The sequence below is a fragment of the Lemur catta genome, chromosome 3 (genome assembly GCF_020740605.2).
Source record: "Lemur catta isolate mLemCat1 chromosome 3, mLemCat1.pri, whole genome shotgun sequence".
NCBI lineage: Eukaryota > Metazoa > Chordata > Mammalia > Primates > Lemuridae > Lemur > Lemur catta.
This window is the reverse complement of record NC_059130.1, coordinates 44629633-44651665: the sequence shown is the minus strand read 5'-3', so window position 1 is coordinate 44651665 and position 22033 is coordinate 44629633. Positions and strand designations below refer to the sequence as shown.

At 34.4% G+C, this 22033-nt stretch overlaps 1 protein-coding gene across 2 annotated transcripts in view; it reads right to left on the bottom strand.

Annotated features, from left to right (window-relative positions):
• Positions 1 to 22033, bottom strand: part of KIFAP3 (kinesin associated protein 3) — a 141119-nt gene that overhangs the window by 87065 nt on the left and 32021 nt on the right. For both annotated transcript variants that reach the window (XM_045547398.1, XM_045547399.1), the window contains exons 8-10: positions 19809 to 19907; positions 12532 to 12710; positions 4147 to 4309 (exon numbers count right to left, since the gene is read on the bottom strand). In XM_045547398.1, the coding sequence (XP_045403354.1) occupies positions 4147 to 4309; positions 12532 to 12710; positions 19809 to 19907 (441 nt within the window). The remainder of the gene's footprint in view (positions 1 to 4146; positions 4310 to 12531; positions 12711 to 19808; positions 19908 to 22033) is intronic.

Genomic DNA, 22033 nt, shown 5'->3' with positions numbered 1-22033 from the left:
GCAACTCAGCTCTTAGGGTTGTTTATTAATAATCACAGACTTATCTTCCTAATACATGTAATAGATTTTTTTTTCTGGGAAGTGATATGGAAAAGGGCCATTTTGGGGACATGATAAAATAGAAATGATTGCAAAGTTTACAAAATAGTTATGTTTCAAAAGTTCATATTGAATCAGTTACTTGGAAAATGAAATGGTTTTTCATAGAGACACTTTATAAAGGGATTGCAGAAGCTTATTCAAGTCATAATTTTAATAAGAGTAGAAAATAATAGAGCCATTAAAATAATTAACCTAAAAGCATACAAAATAAGTAAACAAACTGGAACTTGTAGATATTATGAACACTTGCAGACATTTTTAAGTATTTCATAGAAGTTGAAAATCACAGTTCTCTAGTATATTTTAATTTCTCTTCAAAGTATACATTTCCTCTTTTCCTTGACCCTGGAATATCAGTAGATATTCTCTTTTGCTTACTATCTATGGTTGCCACTGCTTCCATGGCCTAAATAAAATGAAAGGAAAGAACTCAGGAAAGTTACTAAGCAAAAAACACGAACATTTGAAAAAAAGAGATTGCCTAAGTTAAAATTCAATGACTTGTGAGCAATGAGAGGAAAAAAATAGAGCATAATGACATACTGAATCCTTACCTAAAAAGGAATGACCTTAGAGCATACCTATTCATCCTCAGACAGATCAAAAGTTGTCCTGAGTTGATAAATGAATATTGGTTCCCCACATGGCAAAAGAGCTGAGCTGTAACCAACTTTCTTTTTGATGTTAAAGATTATTCAAGTTACAGCACATTTTCTTATATATTTTTTCAGTTTGTTCTCCAAAAAAATTTTTGTGGATATTTTTATGTGTAATGTCATTTGGCCATTTATCTATTTTATTTACCACAGAAAGATAAGCCAAGAAGTTACTAAGACAGAGCTTAAATGTCTCAACAGAATCATTCTGCTTTCCATCTGTTTTTAAAGATCAGCCAAAAACAGAGATGGAAACTTTTAAGAACGGCCATCTCTAGCCATGTAATGTAAGGTTAGAATAATACCAACTTTTTACTCTCCCTATTATAATAAAATCTGATATATTGAAAGAAAATAATGAATCAACACTGTGAAAGAATAACTCAAAAAGAGGTAAAAAGTGTTCAGTTGTTCTCCTTACTAAAAGCGTCCTCATTTCTCTACTGCATGAAGATTCCAAGATCATCACCACTTCTTAGGAATAGCCTAAACTTGCTGTATTTTTATGTATTTGTTTAAAGGCAAGCATATTTCTCTGATTATTATGTATCCTTTAGTGGTTTTGTCTTTCATCTTTACTTATTTATTACACAATTTTTAATTTTTTAACCCTTACTTCTCCTGAGTTCTAGAACCATGTTTCTATATGCCTACTGAACATCTTTGTCTAAGATGCCTCTCACACACTGACTCCATTGAATCCATTACTGACTCCTTCAAACTACTTCCTTCCCACTTCTCTATTGCTATTGCTGGCACTAGCATTCTAACAGTCATTGATTTTATGACATCTTTTTCTCTCTATCATTACCCACATCCAAACAGTAACTATGTTATAGTCATTCTATCTATGAATGTATCTCTTTTGCCCTTTCCTTTTGCCTCACAATTGACATATAAATTTTTTTAGTAATGCCTTAAACTTCATAATACTACTTAAGAGCATATTCATATTAAATCATGATGATGTTGATAAGAAAAATGATAGTAATAGCTAACATTTATTAAGAAAATACTATGTGTCAAGAACTGTTCTAAGCACTTTGCATGCAATACCTCATTTAATTTTCAAAAGAACTCTAAGTGACATACTACCTCTTCTCTAAATGTAGTATTCTTTACTTCTTGTCTTGACTACTATAACAGGCTATTGGTCTTACCTTTATACTCTTGTTCTAGGCCACCAAGTAGAATAATGTCAGATTAATTTCCCTAGAGCAGAGTTCTGGTCATAACCTACCTAGCTCAAAAACCTGCAACTATTCCCACCATTGGTTATATTAAGTATAAGTTTTTAATAATGTCTTAAACTTCATAATACCACTTAAGAGCATAAACCCATTTTTCCAAACCTCTCACTTCTTCTATGTTCAAGTTTAAATGTCAATTTATTGTTCCTCATACTGGCCTAGCTCCATCTGTGGCTTAGGTAATGTTGTTCACTTTATCCAAAATACTTTCTACAGCCTCGGTTCTTATTCTTTCATAAATATTACCCTGTTAAAATGACAAATTTTTCAATGTCCATTTCAAATTGTACGTTATCTACAAAGTACCGATATGAAAACAATCTCTCTTCTGAATCCCAGTGTATCTATAGGTTGAAAAACATTTCTCTGTAGTGCTCAGTACTGTACTTTTCCATAGTAGATAACCAACATCCTACTGAATTAAATTGGACTGTATATACGGAGAAGTATAAATACAAATCAATAAAGCTACCTAGTTTGTCAACAAAGATATAATATCTATGAGCATGGCATTTATATTCAGAGAAAGATAAGTCAGCAACACTTATAGAATGTCTTCTTCATAGTAAATGATGTTTATAAGAAAAATGATACTAATAGCTAACATTCATTAAGAAACTGTCAGGAACTGTTCTAAGCACTTTGCATACAATACTTTATTTAATCTTCAAAAGAACTCTAAGTGGAATATAGTTATTATCTCCATTTTAGAGATGAGGAAATTGCATCACAAAGAATTTGGGTAACTTGCCCAAGGACACATGGTTAGAAATAAACAGAGTCACAATTCTAATAAAAGAGCCTAACTCTAGAAATTGAAGTCTAGAGAAGATTAAAGAAGTAGTAATTTACATATTGGATATTATATCTTATATCCCCAAATTAATTACTTTTTAACAAATTATGAAATGAGTATCATGTGAGTAATTTCCTAAAAATCTCTTTTAAATCAGTTGTTTCATCATATGTTACAAGGCAAATATTTCATAAAAGTAGGTTACTGGATACTGAACAAACCATACAGAGTATAAATTCCTTCATAACAATGTCCATAACTTATTCATCTTCATATACTGAGAATTTGACCTAGTATTTGACACATAATTATGTCAGATTTATAATAAATGGTCACATGAATTAAATTCAAGGCCAATTTTACTTTTATGTTTTCCTTTTTCCTCCTTAAACAGCTGCATGCCTTGGTTCTCCAAAAGCAATTTTTGAAATTGCTCCTCAATTGAGTAACTTCTAAAATGTGTAACAACATATTCGCAATGTTTGAATATATGGAGAAAGCTGCAAAAAAGAATGAAACTGCAATATTGAAACGAAGAAACAAAGAGTTAAAAGATCAGTGAAAATTTGCTTTATGGTTAAGAAAGGCAATAATAGCATTGCAGAGGAATTGTAGAGGAACAAAGAACGTAGGACAGGTAGACGAGCTTGTTTAGGGAACTGCAAGTGCTTCAGAATGGCCACAGTGTAAAGCATATGCTGGGGAGTGGTAGGAGTCCATAAAGATAGATCCTGGATAGATTGTAAAGGGTTTTTAATGCTCTGCTAAGAAGGTTAGCATTACCTTGGGAGCACAAAATATTAACTCTTGAGCCTACTCTTGCTGTAGATAGATATCTTACTAGTAGCTAAAACAAAATAACTTTTTATAAACTGAATCCTCTGATATGATATTTTCTGACTCATGATACACAAAATATTCTTCTTAAATTAATGAGAAAAGTTTCCACAAATTTGTTTATTCGTAAGTAGTATTTTAAAAGTATGGCAGAATGTAAGAACTTAAATGGTATCTGCTTTTTAAAAAGATGCTGAGGAGAAAATATTTTTTTCCTTATTGCTTCCCTGCTTCCTCACTTTCCAGAGCTTCCTTACTTCCATTATGGTTCAGGTATGGGTAAATGAAATCAAAGAGTTAAACGTTTCTATTCTATCATTCTACAGCACCATGGAAATCCTGGCACAGATCAATTTTCATGTATTCTGCTTATTTTTATTATTTAGTTGTCAAAGAACATATATATAATGTTTTTTTCTTCAGGAGGCCTTTCAACACAGAGCTCAGTTTTCCAATGATGTTGGAAATTCCAAGCAACACTGACATTAATTTTTAAAAAGCATACCTAGGAGTGCAGTGAGTTTGGGAAGCAGTCCAACTTGTACCATCTTATTCCTCAGGCCTGTGTCAAAGGATAGGTTTAGTAAAAGTCGGAGGGTGATATTCAGTAGATCTTCATGCTCACAGGGTATCATTTTTACCAGTTTCTCAACAATATCCATTTCCACCTATGTAAAATAATAATACAGATGTGGTGAAGTTCTCATGCAAAATAAGACAAAACATACAAATAATTATTTTCCTTTGTTTTTGCCCTAATAGATATCTATTTTATAAGTATCTTATATTCCAGTTTCAATCTATAAACTTTCCTGAAATCAAATGCATACTTCCATATTATCGCCTCCTTCCTTCATTTAATTGCATCAATCAGAAGACATTACTTGGCCCTTGAAACTACTGTGCATTTTTAAATACCACCTATTAAGTACCACGCCCTCTGCTAGATCAAACAAGGTCTAATCTTGACCTTCAAGGATTTCTCAGTCTAAAAATAGAGTAGACAAATGTAACATAATGAAAATGCAATGTGAATAAAACTGAATGTACAAAGTGCTGTGGAAGCAACATGGAGGGAACTACTAATCTACCTGGAAGAACAGAAGACTTCAAATTAGGACCAAAGTCTTAAAAAATGAGTAAGAATTTGTTCTCTGGCAATGTCAACCCAGGTTGAGGAAAAAGCCAGTGGTTAAGCATTTAGGAATAAAAGAGCTTGTTTATGGAATTGCAGATGCTTTGGTATGATCACAGAATAGAGTGTATTTTGGGGATTGGCAGAAGCTTATAAAGACAAATCTTAGAAAAATCATAAAGGCTTTTAATGTTGTGTTACGAAATTTAACATTATTCTACAAGTAACAGAGTGTCCTTAATGATAAATCCAGGGAATGACCTGGTCAGACTAGTTCCTAGGCTAGGAACACCCCTGAAATCTAAATTCCAAGACACCAGCCAACTGCCAACCTTGTAAGAAGGCCTATTTAAGAATGGCAGTCTCAGGACCCTTTTCTATACAGTCAATATGTAGATGTAGGTGCCCTTAACTAAAACTGGTAAATGGATAAAAAGGTCTAGGACATTATGACACGGAGGGCAAAAAATTATTTTAATTTTTGTTATGTTTGAAGGGATATTTAGTGGATATTGGGAAAGTACGTAAGACTCAGGAGAGAAACTAGGCTATAAGCAATAGTTGAAACTTTAGGACAGCATCAGTAAAACATGGCTAGTGGACCTAAACTGGCCCACCCTGTATCTTCATTCAGCCCATGAGCTAAGAATGGTTTTTGGCTTTTACATTTTTAAATGGTTGGGAAAAAAATCAAATGAAGAATGATATTTCACGACAAATAAAAATTATATGAAATTCAAATTTCAGTTTTCATAAATAAATATTTATTGGAACACGCTCATACCCATTTGTTTACAGATTGTCTATGGCTGCTTTTATGCTACAATAGCAGAGTTGAGTAGTTGCTGCAGAGACCATATAACCTGTAAAGCCTAACATATTGACTATGTGGCCCTTTAAAGAAAAAGTTTGCTGACCTTTGCTCTAGAAGACTATGAAATCGCATCAAGAAAGCTTGTTTTAGAGTGCTGCATTCTGATTTTTTTTTTTTTTTTTTTTTACTGAGACAGGGTCTTACTTTGTCACCTGTGCTAGAGTACAGTGGCACGATCATAGCTCACTGCAACCTTCAACTCCTGGGCTCAAGCAATCCTCCTGCCTCAGTCTCCCAAGTAGCAGGGACAACAAGTGTGTACCACCACACCAGGCTAATTTTTCTTATTTTTTGTAGAGATGGAGTCTTGCTATGTTGCTCAGGCTGCTCTCAAACTCCTGGCCTTAAATGATCCTCCTGCCTCGGCCTCTCAAAGTGCTAGAAGTACAGCCATAAGCCAATGCACCCAGCCCTGATTTTTTGAGGTAGCAATCACAAAAATTTGGTTATAAAAACATCTCATGTCTTTCTAGTTACAAAGCAATGGCAAAAAAGGAGAGAAATTGTAAATAAGTTCGTATTTTTGATCATTACCAAAGGATTTATGTATGAATAATCTCACTCTACTTTTTCTTTCACTGGAAATTTAAAACATTTATTTATACTGTCCTTTTCATATCTTTATTGCAATCTTTAACTGACCTCATAAAATCACATTCATAATTGAGCCCTTGATATATTTTTTTCCTTTCATTCCATGCCAAGGAATGAATATATTTTTTTTTAAATGCTAAACTGACAAACCAATACCTGATTTTTCCTTCAGACTTCTATATACACTTGATAGCTACAAAGCAGCCATACCCTAGATCTCTTCATTATAGAGTACAATTCCATCTCCAAAGACTTCCAAAAATGAAACATGGAACCAAAAGCTGATTCTTACAATGTATCAATGCAATTCATAAAACACTAATATAGAAAAAATAACCAATATCAGAAATAAAACAGAAAAAATCACTTCAGACCTTCAGACATTTTAAAGAGATTAAAAAGGAAACAGTATCACAAAGTTTATGCCAATATATTTGGCAATATAGATGAAGTGTATAAATTCGTTGAAAAACATAAACTACAAAGCTACCACTCAAGAAGAAATAAGCTGAATAGTCCTACATCTATTAAAGACATTCATAGAAAGAAACTTCCAGGCATAAATGACATTTTAATGGTGAATTCTATTAAACATTTAAGTAGAAATAATACCAATTCTACACAAACCCTTCCAGAAAAATTAAAGAGGGAATGCTTCCCAACTCATTCTATGAGGACATAGTTACACTAATAATAAAACTAGACCACGATATTAGAAGAAAACTATAAACCAATAATGCCTCATAAACACCCTCACCAATAATTAGCTAACAAATCTAGATATTTAATATATGTTTAAAAGAGCAATACATCATGACCAAGTGGTATTTATCTCCTGAATTCAAGAGTGGTTGGTTCAACATTCAAAAGTCAATCAATGTAATTCAGCATATCACAACAGTCTAACACATTGACTGCCACACTAGAAAAAAATTTTTTTTTCCCTGGGCCATGGTGTTTTATTACGAAAATAGAATAAAAACTTCGAAAACAAAACGATCCTTTCTAATTTAATGAGAAATTTGTTATTGACTTCTATTCATTTATTCCATGTTTTTAGAATTAAATTGTCAATATTAATTGTAATAATAAGAACATCAACAAGTAAGATTTTCACAAACCAACTGCAGGGTTTTGCCCAGGTTTTGCTTCATGAGACCCTAGGCTCAAAACTAGCATGAGTTTGATGTAACTCATATGGCAGTTACTGTGCTAAAGAAGAAAAACCCATATTACCATCTCAGTAATAGATGAATAAAAGGCTTTGACAAAATCCAACATTCATTCATGATAAAAGTTCAGCAAATTAGAAACATAAGAACTTCCTTAAACTGATAGAGGGTATCTACAAAAACCTACAACTAATATCATACTTAATAATGAAAAACACTGTTTTCCTCCTAAGATCAATAACAAGGTCAGGGATGTCCACTTACACCATTCCTTTTCAACATCGTAGTAGAGGGCCAACCCAGTACAATAAGGGGAGGAAAAAAATGAAAAGCTCATAGATTAGAAAGAAAGAAATAAAACTTTCTATTGGTAGATAACATCATTGACACTTAGAAAATCCCTAAGAATCTATGAAAGAGGCACTACAACTAAAAAGTGAGTTTAGAAAGATCACAGGACATTAGGTTAATATAAAAAAAATCAATGTATTTCCATAAACTGTCAATCCAAAATAGAGAACTAATAATTTTTTAAACTATCACTTATAATGGTAACACATTTAGGTATAAATTTAAAGGATATGTGTAAAATATATATGCTAAAAACTACAAAATGATGGAATAAATCAAGTAATGCCTAAATAAATGGAGAGCTACACCACGTTCATGGGTTAGAAAATGCAATACGGTTAAATATTAATATATTGATTCCCCCCAATAGATTCAATGCAATCCCAATCAGTATTCCAAAAACTTTAAAAGACAAAAACTAGTTGATTCTAACATGCAAATCAAAAGATAAAGAATACAGAATTGTCAGAGTAATTCTGAAAAAGAATAATAAAAGTAGAGGCATCACACTGCCTGATTTCAAGACTTACTATGAAGTTAAAGTAATCAAGAGGAAGAAAGAAGTACTGATGAAAAAGCACAGACACACAGACTAATGGAATAGAAAACAGAGTGCATACTCAACAATTGCCAAGATTTGGAATCAACCTAAGTGTCCATCGATGGATCAAAGGATAAAGAAATTTGGTACATATATACAATGGAATATTACATGCCCAGAAAGAGAATGAAATCCTGCTATTTGCAACAACATGGGTGGAACTGGAGAATATTATGTTAAGTGAAATAAGCCAAGGACAGAAAGACAAATCCTTCATGGTCTCACTCAGATGTAGGAGCTAAATATTAAAAATAACTGATTTCATGGAGACAGAGTAGAATGATGGTTACCAGAGCCTGGGAAGGGTAGTGGGGAGGGAGGGATAAAGTAGGGATGGTTAATGGGTAGAAAAATAGAGTTAGATAGTTAGATAGAACTAACAATATTTGATAGCATAGCAAAGTGACTATAATCAAAAAGTTAGGGTATACTTTAAAATAACTCACAGAGTGGAACTGGAATGTTCCTAACACAAAGAAACATTAAATGTCTGAGGTGATGGATATCCCAATTACCCTGATTTGATTAATTGACATTGTATGCCTGTATCCTATTAAGATATGTAACTATTATGTCCCTATAACATTTAAAAAAAAAGTCTGCATATGAAAATAAAGAAATGAGAAATGAATAATTTTGACTCACACATTGCTACTTGGAAGGGCAGAGCTGGCACAGGGACCCAGGAATAGTGATAAATAAAATTTATTTGACATCTGCCAAAAAAAAAAAAAAACAACAGAGTCCAAAAATAGAAGCACACATATATGGCCAACTGATTTTCAACAAAGGTGCAAAGGCAATTTCAATAAGGTGCAAAAGCAATTCAATGGAGAAAAGAGTCTTTCAACAAATGGTTCTGGAACAATTGGATATCCATATTCAAAAACATGAATCTTGGTCCCTACCTTGCACCATATACAAAATTAGTTCAAAATGGATGATGGATCATGGATTAAACAACAAAAACCCCTATAACATTTCCTGAAGAAAATATAGGAAGCAGTCTTTGTGAATTTGAGTTAGACAAAGATTTCTTAAATAAGACACCACAAAAAAGTCCATCAAAATGTTTTTTTATGTGCTAGACTTCATCAAAACTAAAAACTTATGCTTTTCATAGGAAAATGAAAAGACAAGCCACAGGAAAGGAGAAAATACCTGCAAAACATATAACTATAAAAGACTTGTATCCAAAATACAGAAAAACTCTCAAAAGTTAGTACTAAGAAGCCAGGCTCGGTGGCTCACACCTATAATCCTAGCACTCTGGGAGGCTGAGGAGGGAGGATCACTAGAGGTCAGGAGGTCGAGACCAGCATGAAATAGAGAGAGACCCTGTTGCTACTAAAAATAGAAAAAATTAGCTGGGTGTGATGGTGCGTGCCTGCAGTCCCAGCTACTCAGGAGGCTGAGTCAGGAGGATTGTTTGAGCCCAGGAGTTTGAGGTTGCTGTGAGCTAGGCTGATGCCACAGTACTCTAGCCATGGCAACAGAGTGAGACTGTCTCAAAAAAAAAAGTTAGTAGTAAGAAAATAAGCAAACTAGGGAACATAAATCCTCTCTGTTCATCTTATAATTGTATATTAATATAATGTATTCCATTTTTGTTACATTAGTCATATTACGTTATGATAATATAATTATGTTAATATTATATAAGAAATATGGTGATTCAATTTAAACTGCTAATTAAAAATTTTTTTTAAGTAAACTAAATTTCCTTTAAAACATACATCTAAAGAGCAAGGTCAATATTAGTTCACATCAAGAGTAAAATGAACACTTTATTTAAATAAATACTACGACTTCACAAATAGATCAGTCACCTCCCCACCTTTTTCGTAAATAAAATTGCCACAGGCTTCAGCTGTTACTAATTATATTAGGTAATATTTCTTCTTTTGAAAAAGCAATAGTATACATATACACTGGCTGTAACAGCAAAACTAAGTAATAAAATAACTTGGAGAGTTTGTTATTAATTTGTATTTCCATTGCACAAAATGGAATGTGAAATATGTGCCATTAGTCAGTCAGATGGTTAAACACTAGACTAGTATTTGTTTAACACAGCCTTCTAGCCATGTCTTTTAGGTTGATAAAAAACCAATCCCAAGAGCTAAATTTAGTAATTGTCTCAACATGCAACACTCTCTCAATTCTATTTCTATAAAATGGAATTTATAGTTAATTAGTATTTTCATTAAACATTCTATGTAAAGTGACAGTTTACTAACAACATATCAGCAAATTGATTTCAGCCTTTAAGTGTACTGTTTTCAGTGTTTCTGAAAGCCAACATTTAAAAATTGATTAGTGTTAATTTTACTAAAAATGTCTTAAAAAATGATATAAAAATAAAGACCCGAAAATTTTTTGCCCAGGAGGCATAGAAAAAGTATGAAGTTGAGTACCTACAGATCTGTTTCCTTAAGCATATTAATGTCTCTGATTCTCTCCTACTTCATCTGCAAAATTAGGAGGCCAGATTCATTGAAACTGGCCATGGATGTAAGGTCCAGTCAAGTTCTAAAAATCCTGATTCTACACAAAGACACCCTTAAATAAAATGTATTTCTTCCACAATAAAAGATAAAATGCATACCATCTATAGTAAAAATCTGGCTTATCAAATACTTCCCATGATCTTGGAATAAGAATTAATTTTTCTGAGTCTCAGTTTTTCTTCCTCAATAAAAAATGAGATTTGATGAGATAATTTTTATTATGTACTCCAACTCTATGATCTTACCAGAAAATAATTTTAATAATATTCTTAAGATCTTTTTGATAAAAAGTTTAATAATATTCTTAAGATCTTTTTGATAAAAAGAATATGTAAGTATATTACTTAAGTACAAATCTAATTCATACGTAGTAGATACATACTAATGCAAATCGATTTGAATTGTGAGAACCTACTAAAGGTGAACTTAATCTAAACACATTGGTGGGAGAACATACTTAAACTTATAGCAAGGAGAAGTAAGCAATTATTTATTCATACCCTAACTACTCAGGAGTATATATGTTACCATGTCATCATATTCTTCTTACATATAAAATCAGTGAACACAAAAATATGTTTTTGATTAATCTTTCTTAAGGACATTAGATCTCAAAATACTATCAGGCATATAATGAATATCAATAATTATTAATATACACTAATGATAAACATGACAGATACTAAATATATAGGGGTAAAATAGAATTTCATACATTCAGTAGATAAATTTCATATAGTCGTATAATTAGAATTCAAGGCACTTACTAAATCTGATAAATTAGTCTGAGGATTTCAAAGAGCATGCCATGTCATTCTGTATAGCATAAGCTACTTCCTAGTTCATCTGATGTAAATAGAATAAAAGGGTAGGCAGAAATACTATATATTTAGACTAACTAAAGGAGAAGCCACTTATACCAATAATACACAGTCACATAATGACATACAGTTGTAAAAATGATCCTCAATGGAGTTAAAGCCAATGATCCAATAATTTCATTTCTAGGAATCTACTCCAAGAAAATTATCAGAAATATAGACAAAGATGTATGTACAAATATGTACACTGAAGTGTTATTTATAATAGCAAAAATTACAAACAACCCAAGTTTCTGAAAACAAGGTATGGCTAATGTATGATCTATTTAATACACTATCGTACACAACAAAGACTTTTTAATGACATGGTAAAAAGCAGATAAAAATTTTTATTCTGTCTTTATATATTTCTGTATTATATGCATTCTACATAGGGAGAAATAATATTAATATATGCTCAACTTATATTTCTCAAAGACTACTATATCAACACAATAAAAGAGGACAAATAGTAAGGAACTTAATGTAATAACTCAAACAAGAAATGAAGAGGGTATGAATAAACAATGGCACTAGAAATATGAAGAAGAGATAGTTTCAAGAGGTATTTAGGAAGCAGAATCAACAGGTTGTGGCTACCAATTGGGACAGTAAATAATAAAGAAGAGATTGGGTTAAATTATCATTCCACAAACTAAAATCAGAAAAGCAGGAAGCAAAATAGTTTAGGAGAAAATAATACATCAGATAATAATTATTTACTTTTTATCAAAATATTCTAACTTGAAAATGGCGAACGTGAACTGTTTCAAGAAAAAGCTTTGTAAGTTACCATATCATTTTTATTCTCCATAAAAATGCTGAGTTTCTTCAAGAATGACACAACTAGAATAAGCAGCTCAAAATTATCCCGATCAAGAGCCTTCACCAACATGTGAACTATATTCTTGTTCCTCATTTTTAGTTCTGTACGCGTATCCTCAGCAAGATTCAGAAGCAAATAAAGAGCAACTAGAAAAGTAAAATAGATGAATTAAATGATTAGTATATTGAATCAACAATTTAAAAAATCATTTCTACTCACCAAGGTAACAGATATAGTTCAAAAAGATAATATATTTTTTGAAAATTTAACTGACTAGTAACTGGTTCATCAGAAAACATTTATTGAGTGTTATTGTGTGGGGTATTATGTGTTATCTAAAGCAACACATATAACATATATAAAATAATATTCTTATAATGCTGAGAAGGCCACAATAACCAAAATAAGAAAATGATTCCTACCTTCTTGCAGGTTAAAGTTTAACAGAAATCAAATGGCAATTAAAGGTAGATAAGTCAGCAAATAATAAAACAAGCAAACAGGCAACAATAGTTTTTATACATACAGAAAATAAGGAAATATATTATAAAACTTCAAAAACTAAAGGCTTCTGTGTTAAAAAGAGCTATAATCCAAAACATATATTAGAGCTACAGTTAAATTTGAGGATACTAAAATCTATTTTTCAAGTTCAAACTGATTTTCTATTACTCACTATAAGAAAAGACAATATGAAATTCAGTAATACAACTATTATACTAGATAGAGTTGAGGTCACTGTTTACTAGTTCTAAGGAAGATTTCTTTTAGATTCTTATAATAAAAATGCTTAGGTTCTCAAAGGAAACTTATGTGAGTATTCCCTTTTGACAGTGAAAATTATACAAAAGATAATGTTTTCCATTTCGCTTTGATTGACAGGAAACTTCAGAGTTAGATTTAAAAGGTTTTTTTAAGAATTATATATGCGATTATGGTCAACATAGCCTTTTTGTTCTCCTATGGCCTCATTATTTTAGTATTTCACTTCATATATTCTTGTAAACTATTTCTAAACCTTTATGAAAAGAAGAAATACATGCATATATATATGTATATATATACACACAGAAGTAAATATTAAATTTATTCATTTGAGAAGTATTTAAGATAGAAAGGCAAATCCACTTATTAAATACATATTGTATGCTAGACCTGTTGATATATAAATGGAAATGTTTTAATTCTAAAACAATTGTATGGGGAAAGAAGTATTACACAGATTTTACAGGTGAGGAACCTCAGATTCAAAGAAATTGGATAACTTGCCCAAACCACACAGCTAGAAAGTGGTAGAACTAAATTAAAATTCCAGTCCATCAGAACCCACAGCTTACAAATTTACACTATTGCATTATGATAACTTTCCATGTAAGACGCTGTTAAAAGGTTTGAAAGTTGTATTGAAAAAGCAAGTAGACTTCTGTTTGCAGCCAAGATCGATGCAGTGAGTTGAATAGTATCCTTCCAAAATTTATGCACATCCAAAACTTCAGACCATGACCTTATTTGGAAATAGAGCCTTTGCAGATATAATTAGTGTAGTTACTGTGAGGTAATAATGAGTTAGGGTAGATCTTGAGTCCAGTGATTGGTGTCCTAATAAGAAGAGGAGAGGATAAAGCAGAGACAGATACAGTGGGAAGAAGGCCATCTGAAGACTGAGGCAGACACTGGAATGACGCTGCTATAAGCCAAGAAGCACCAAGGATTGCTGGGAGCCACTAAAAACTAGGAAGAGACAAGAAAGGATTTTTCTCTAGAAGCTTCAGAGAGAACATGGCCCTGATGACACTTTAAATCTGGCCTTCTAGCCTCCAGAAATGTGAGAGAATAAATTTCTGTTATTTTAAGCCACCCACTTTGTGGTAATGTGTTACAGCAGGCCTAGGAAATTCACATAACAGAGTAACAGGGACTGGACTCTCACCTGAAACAACAACAAAACAGACTAAAACACACAAAACAAAGGTTTTTCACAACACTGGACATCAGAGAAGGAAAGATAGCGATCTCTCAGAAATAAACAATAAATGATATGGCCCTATGATTTCCCCAGAATAGTGTCTTGAGAGAGTTTCCAGGTCCCTCAAGAGAAGCAGAAGCCAAGCAGAACATGACAGAATCCTTCAGTTAAAGAGATGGACCCAAGAGTCCAGGGAAGCCAAGAGTTCACTGAAAGGAGTACTGGGGAGGAGGGAGCTGCACAGAGAAAACTCTGGAGTTCAACAGAGTTCTCCCTTGAATGTAGAGTCAAGTCTGATTGGCCCATGAATGCTAGCAATCTAACTGAAGGCTGGGACAGAATAAAATGAGAGGAATAGAAGAAAAAGTACATGATACACAAGGGTAGAAATAATACCTGTTTCTACCAACCATACCGGAAACTTCATAATTCATGGGGCAAAAAGGTCTTGCCTCAGCAGTGGGAAATAATTAGTTTTAGACTAAATGCTACTCCTGCGAAGACTAACAAATTATGAGAGCAAGATCCAAAGGGATCAAACTATTTCCAAGTCATTTAGCTGTGTCCTAAAACAAAGCTCAAGAATATTTATAGGAATAAAAAAAATCCACATGCAAGAATATAGATTTCACAGTCTTGAAGTCAAGCAATGATGATCAGTCATTCAAAGAAGCAGGGAAATACAACACATAAGGAGGAGAAAAATTAACCAACTAAAACTGTCCTGGAACTAACCCAGAGGTAAGAGTTATCAGATAGGAACACTGAAAGTTATATAACTGTATTCCAGATCTTCTAAAAGTTAAGTAGAGACATGGGAGATAGAAAAAAATATTCAAACATATGAATATTGTATATTGAAAAACTATGCAATAAACACTATAATGCTTGAGACTGTATACTAGATGGAATTAACAAAAGATTAGAGATGGTAGAAGATTAGTGAAATTGAAGACATAATTATAAAAACTATCCAAAATTAAACATACATGGAAAAAAGAATGGTAAAAATATAAAAAGTATTAGAGAACTGTGGAACAACTTCAGCTGCCCTAATATACATGTAACTGGAGTCCCTGAAGAAATGATAACAGAAAAAATTCCAAATTTAATGAAAACTATAAACCAAGTTCTTAAGCTCACTAAACTCCAAGGACAAGAAATTTTTAAAAAATTACACGAATGCACATCGTAATCAAATGGTTCAAAACAAATGATAAAGAAACAATCTTAAAAGCAGCCAGAAAAAAATAAACTTATATATAGACAAAGATAAGGATGCCAGTAGACTTCTTACCAAAAACAATACAAGCAAGGCAACAGTGGAGAAATATCTTTATAACATAAAAAGAAAAAAAGCTGTCAATCTAGAATTCTAAACCTAGTGAGAATACTTCAAAAAAAGAAAAAAAGAAAGACTCTGTAGGACATACAAAAGATAAAACAATTGATCAGAGGTAAATCCGTCCTATAAGAAATATTAAAGGAAATCCCTTAGAAGAAAATGATACCACAGAGAAATATAGATATACACAAAGGAATAAGATCAGTGGAAATGGTAATTATATATGGAAGTATGTAAGATTATTTTCTTATTATTAAAATATCTGTAAAATAAAATTGACTTTATACAAAAACAATATCTGGTAGGGTTTATAACATATGTATAATAAATGTTAATGATTGCACTGAGGTGGGGGAGGGGAGAAATGGTTCTAACACTAAACACGAAATGGTACAATATCATTTGAAAGGACGCAGATTATAAGTTAAAGATGTATACCTGAAGGTACCCAACTTATGATTAAAGGTGCATAATATAAACTTTAACGCAATCAATAAAATAATGAGTTATGGCTAAGCCAACAATGGAGATAAAATAGAATTTTTTAAATCCCCAATTTTTTTAAGATGGCTGACCAGACACATCTGACACCAGTTCTCGGAAAGAACTGAAGTTACAGATGAATGATCAATGGCCCAAGTGGAATACTGAAGGAAGACTGCCAGAACCTATTGGAGAACCTATAGGAAGAAGCTGGGGTAGAGAAAAACAAGGAAGCAAGAGTTTGGCTGAGATCCACCCCCAAGGAATTTGGGGTCCCGTGGAAAGAGTGGGGAGGATTTTTGTTTACTCCCCTTACCCCTGTGGCAGACTGCTGGGTTTCAAACTGTCAGAAAGCTCCTCTGCACTTGTGAGCCCCAAAACTGCTGCAGAAGGTGATTTGGGAACTTCTTGAGGGCAGACCACTAGGCTGCCAGCTCACACAGGGTTGCTAGACCTCCCTCCTGTACCTGAGCTGCAGTGGCAGGCACCATATTCGTTGTTCACCTGCCGTGGGCCTTTGTCCTGCCCAGAGAACCCTTTTGTCACATCACTGATCTCCCACAAACATTCCCCAACACCTGTTCAGACTGCAACAACCACCAAAGGCCTGCACGAGGCATGACTTAGGGGAGTTGTGAGATTTTTGGAGTTCAAACCCACAGCACTGGCTGCCCCCAGGGGAAGGGAGAATGTAGTATGCCAAAGCACCCCTGGGAACAAAGGAAACCAGACTATGCACTCTCCTCCACCCAAGAGTTCACTGACTGTGAAATGAAGGTATCTGCACCAGTAACAGCAGAGGTGCAGGTGTGGTGCTGGGCTGTGTAGGAGAGGAGAGTGGTTCTACCCCAGCATCCAGGCAGTACTGGTACCTCGGAATGGATGAGGAAACAGGGACTTCTCCTTTCTCCAAATGCAGCTGTGGCTGTTCCTGTGGGTGTTTGGCATAGGTGCAATGTGGAAAAGCCGTTCCAGGGCTTTTAGGGATAGCAGCACTTCCACTGACAGTGAGCCCATCCACCATGCTGGGGCTTGCACAGGGGGTGGGGGCTAACCACCTCCCTACAAGCAGTGGCAGCATTCCTGCAGCTGTCTTGTACAGGGAATATCAACCCTTGTATCTCTGTATCACTGGATCCTCCATAAACATTCCCCAGCATCTGCTTGGACTGTGGCAACCACAAAAGACTGGCGAGACCCAGGGGAGCTGCAGGATTCCTGGAGTTCTGACCCTCAGGGCAGACTTCCCCAACAGAAAGGGAGAGTGCAGAGCACTATAGCACCCCTTGGAAAACAGGAGGCCAGAGCACATGCTCTGCTCCACCAAGAGAGCTCACCATTTGTGAGCTGGGAGTGACTGCACCCCTCCCAACAGAGATGCAGGAGTTGTGCTGGGCTCTCTAAGGGAGGAGAGTGGCTCTGCTCCAGTGGCCAGGTGGCACCAGTCCCCAGAAATCGACATGGAGATGGGAACTTCTCCCCTCTCACCCACTGAGGCAGACACAGTCGTGGCTGTTCCCAAGGGGGACTGGCACAAGTACACAAAGGGACAGCCATTCAAAGGCTTTCAGAGGCAACTGCACCCCTGCTGATAGTACGCCCACCACAGCTGGGCTTACACAAAGGGCCAAGCCCATCCTCCTCTCTACAGTGGAGTTTAGGCAGTTGCAAAGCTGTCTGTTTTGGGCTGAAGGAACAGATTCCGCCCTGAGGCCATTTTGGTGGAGACCTACAATTCCGCCTGAAGGTAAATGATAGCACCTATCTGAACTAAATGCCAGGAACTCCAGGACACAGGTGTGATAGTAAGGTGGATGGCATTCCTGCCAACCCAGGATGTGGAGCTGGTGCAGCTTCCTCCTCCCACCCCAGCAGAGACCAAGGCACATTTTAGCATGAGCTTCCCTCACTACCCGCATCAGGGATGGTGTTTCGCCTCATCACTGGTGTGTCTAGCTCTGCCCAATTTCATCCCTCCTCCAGGGCTGAGCAGGGAACTCAGAGACTCGAGCATTCCACAGACCACTTCACTGCCTGTGACAAATGAAAGGCCCTCCCAATAACAAAGATCAAGCACATGCCCAGCAGCCTCTGGGACAACTGGCACTTACATATAAGGGCCACCTACCAGCCTGGGGGTTGAACTGCACAGCCCAATACATTAATAAAACCTGCTGATAGAAGGGCACAGTGATGAGAACAAAATAAGCTTTGTGAGACCTAGTCCCACAGAAGGTGGTGAGTCTGGTCATACACCTAGTACATTGCCAGTACAATCGGCATCTGAGAAAGCCACCACACAAAGGCTATCTATAACCCAGGAGCTCATACAGAGTCTTGGTACCCTCAAAGCATCCAAATCAAAGGCAAACAACCAAACACAATATATATCACAGTCACACCCTCAAGGGGGGCAAATAATAAAAAAATTTAAGAAATCTCCTCAAACAAAAGTAAATTCAAAAATATAAAGTAACAGCTTCTCTAGATGAGAAGGAACCAATATAAAAACTCTGGCAGAGAAAACAATGTTCAATACCCCCATAGGATCACACTAACTCTCTAGCAATGGATCCTAAACAAAATGAAAATTCTGAACTGACAGAAAAAGAATTCAAAATACGTATTGTAAGGAGGCTTAATGAGATCCAAGAGAAAGTTGAAAACCCACACAAAGAAAATTAGCAAAACAATTCAGGATATGAATGAAAAATTTACTAAAGAGATAGATTTTTTTTTTTTAAACCCAAACAGAATTTCTGGAAATGAAAGATTCCCTGAATTACAAGATACAGTTGAAAGCTTTAATGACACAATAGATCAAGACAAAAAAAAAATTTCAAAGCTTGAAGACAGGTCTTTCGAATTAACCTAGACAAAAATAAAGAAAAAAGAATTAAAATATGAACACAGTCTTAGAGAAATGGGATAATGTAAAGTGTCCAAACCTATAAGTCATAGATATTCCTGAGGGAGAAGAACAAAAAGTAGAAAGTGTGGAACACATTTGTAGGAATAATCGAGAAAAACTTCCCTCGTCTTGCAAGAGATTTAGACAACTAGATACAAGAGGATGTACACAAGGGAGATACACTGCAAAATGGACTTTAACACGGTATATAGTCATCAGAGTATCTAAAGTCAACTTGAAGGAAAAAATCCTAAAATTAGCAAGAGAAAAGCATCTAATCAGGCTAACAGTGGACTTCTCATCAGAAACCTTACAAGCCAGTAAAGACTGACGTTCTGAATGGGGAAAGATAGTACAGTAAAATTTAAAACATCATTGCCCATGTTAAAAACAGAAGAAGAACTTGTGACATATTAAAATTAATAGAATTTTCAGTTATTCTGGTATTAGCTTTACTGGTATGACAAAAAAAGGAGAACAAAACAAATGTACTCAGATTAAATACTCAGTTGGTTTTCTCATTGCTCAGGAATTCATACCTCGTAATAGCTGTTCCTGTTTTACCACAAGCCCCTGGTATTTTTTAAAGGCTTTTTCATAATCCTTTCTCAAGGTTTGGTTTTCAGGGTCTTCATCAAGTAAACAACTTAAGTTAAGGATCATACATACTCACTGAAGCAAAAAAAAACCCTACTGAAAAATACTATGACCAGCACTATTAAATTTTATAGGCAACTGTATCTAGTTGTTTTACCTAACCAATAGTTTAACTAAAATGTTCTCTCCAAAGTAGTTGTGCCGTAACAGGACTTCTTAGCAAGTGTTCACGGATTCCCTCAGAGTGCTTTGGGTGAGCAAATGTTTGAACCTTACCAAAAACTTGAATTACGAGAAATTATATGCAAATATTTTATGTAGGTACACAAGTCTATAACTTTCAACAGATTATCAAGTAGGTACATAAACCAAAAAGATTACTGCCTTAGAGAGTGATTTAGTTACTGAGAATACTTGATTCCACTTTAGATAGATACCCAGAATATTCAAAGGATGCAGATTAGATCTAAAGCTTTGTAGCACCCTCTTCAGAGTAGAGATGCCGAGAGAAAAATATCTCAAAGTTAAACAAATTTTAAAAATCACATCTTTTCATTCAAAACAGTCCCTTGGACATCTGTAGAAATAACCAGTTACTTCAGTTTGACTTTAGGATCTCCAAGAACATGAGTCAAGCATTTGACCCCAGAATAGGAGTCAAAGCAGCTGCCCTTGTTGAATGCTATTTAAATCCAAACACAAAGACACTTATAACATAATAAAATAGCATTATTTCAGGACAAATAGCCAGAATTCTGATGTTATTTTTATATCCATTGATTCTAAGATACACACTTTCCGCACAATCCAAAATTGGGATATGTCTTATAATCTATGATACGTCATAGTTTAATTGGAAGCATATTTTCCTCTCTTAGTATTTCATAAATAATAATGAATCTTACAATCAGTGGCGTCTGATATAGAAATACAGTGTGTCCTAAAATATCAGTTCTTGTCACAAATTACAAAGTGTAATGTAATGATTACTAAAAAGTCCCATTAGTGGTTCCCTCCATACCTCTTTAGTTTAAATGAATTTAGGGTACATTGAACCATTCAGGAGTCTTAGGACTACAGACCTAATGTAAAGTCTCCAAGGTTATTGAGTTGTCCACACAGTTGAGTCACTACCAATCTAGGTGCCAGAAGCTTGTAGCACATATAGAAAATTTCTAAAGCTGGAAAGATCCTAATTAAGAAAATTCAAAGCTTGTGTGTGGGTGTTCATTTTATGGTGTCTAGAGATTCTGTACAGAATACCCAGGACTAACTTATATGTCATGTCACAACATAGATAAAATTCAAGCCTCTGTGTCTCTGGAGGCCAAAATTAATATAGGAATAGGGTCCACTTTTTCCACAAAGGGTAGTTAAAAAACATGATATTCTGCACAATAGGAATAATGTTTTCACTTTCTAAGAGACATCAATAAATACTGTGTTAAAAGGAAAGTTACCAGCATGGCTTATTAATCTGCAAAACATGTCAGTTATGATAGAGATGAATAAGTTAGGGTCTTCAATCTAAAAGAATTAAGTTATAGAAGCAATATGATAAATACCTTCAAGTATGAGAAAAAATGTGATGTTGAAAGAATATCCTTATTCTATTATATAGATTTCATGTGCAAGACCAGAACCAAGAGACAGAATTATTGGGAAACGGACTTCTGTTCACTAGGTGAAAGAACATTATAGTAAATTGAATGCCAAACCACAGAGTGGGTTAAATTAATAAGTGACACTGTAAAAGAAGAGCCTATATAACCATTTGTCGGCGAAGTTGTAGAAAAGATCCTTATACTATAAGGGAGATTAAAACATAATTTCTAAAGTTCTTTTCACAGTTCTAACGTTCTGTGGGTCTTTCAAATTTGTATTTAATTAAGAAAAAAATTTTTTTCACTTAACTAGAAAAGTAGAACTTAATAGAAAAATAGAACTTTAAACTAGGTTCATCACCAAATTTACACCCATTCCAATCAAAGTCATCTTAGTACTCAGAAGTACATAAACAGCAGTGAGCCACGCTTCAACTAACCAAAGAATCTTAGTGTACATAATAGTGTAGCTACTTGTAGGATTACCTATCGTTTATCCAGCACCACTATTACCTCCTTCTTCTACGTCATTAACTAATCAAAGTTGTGAAGAAACAAAATGT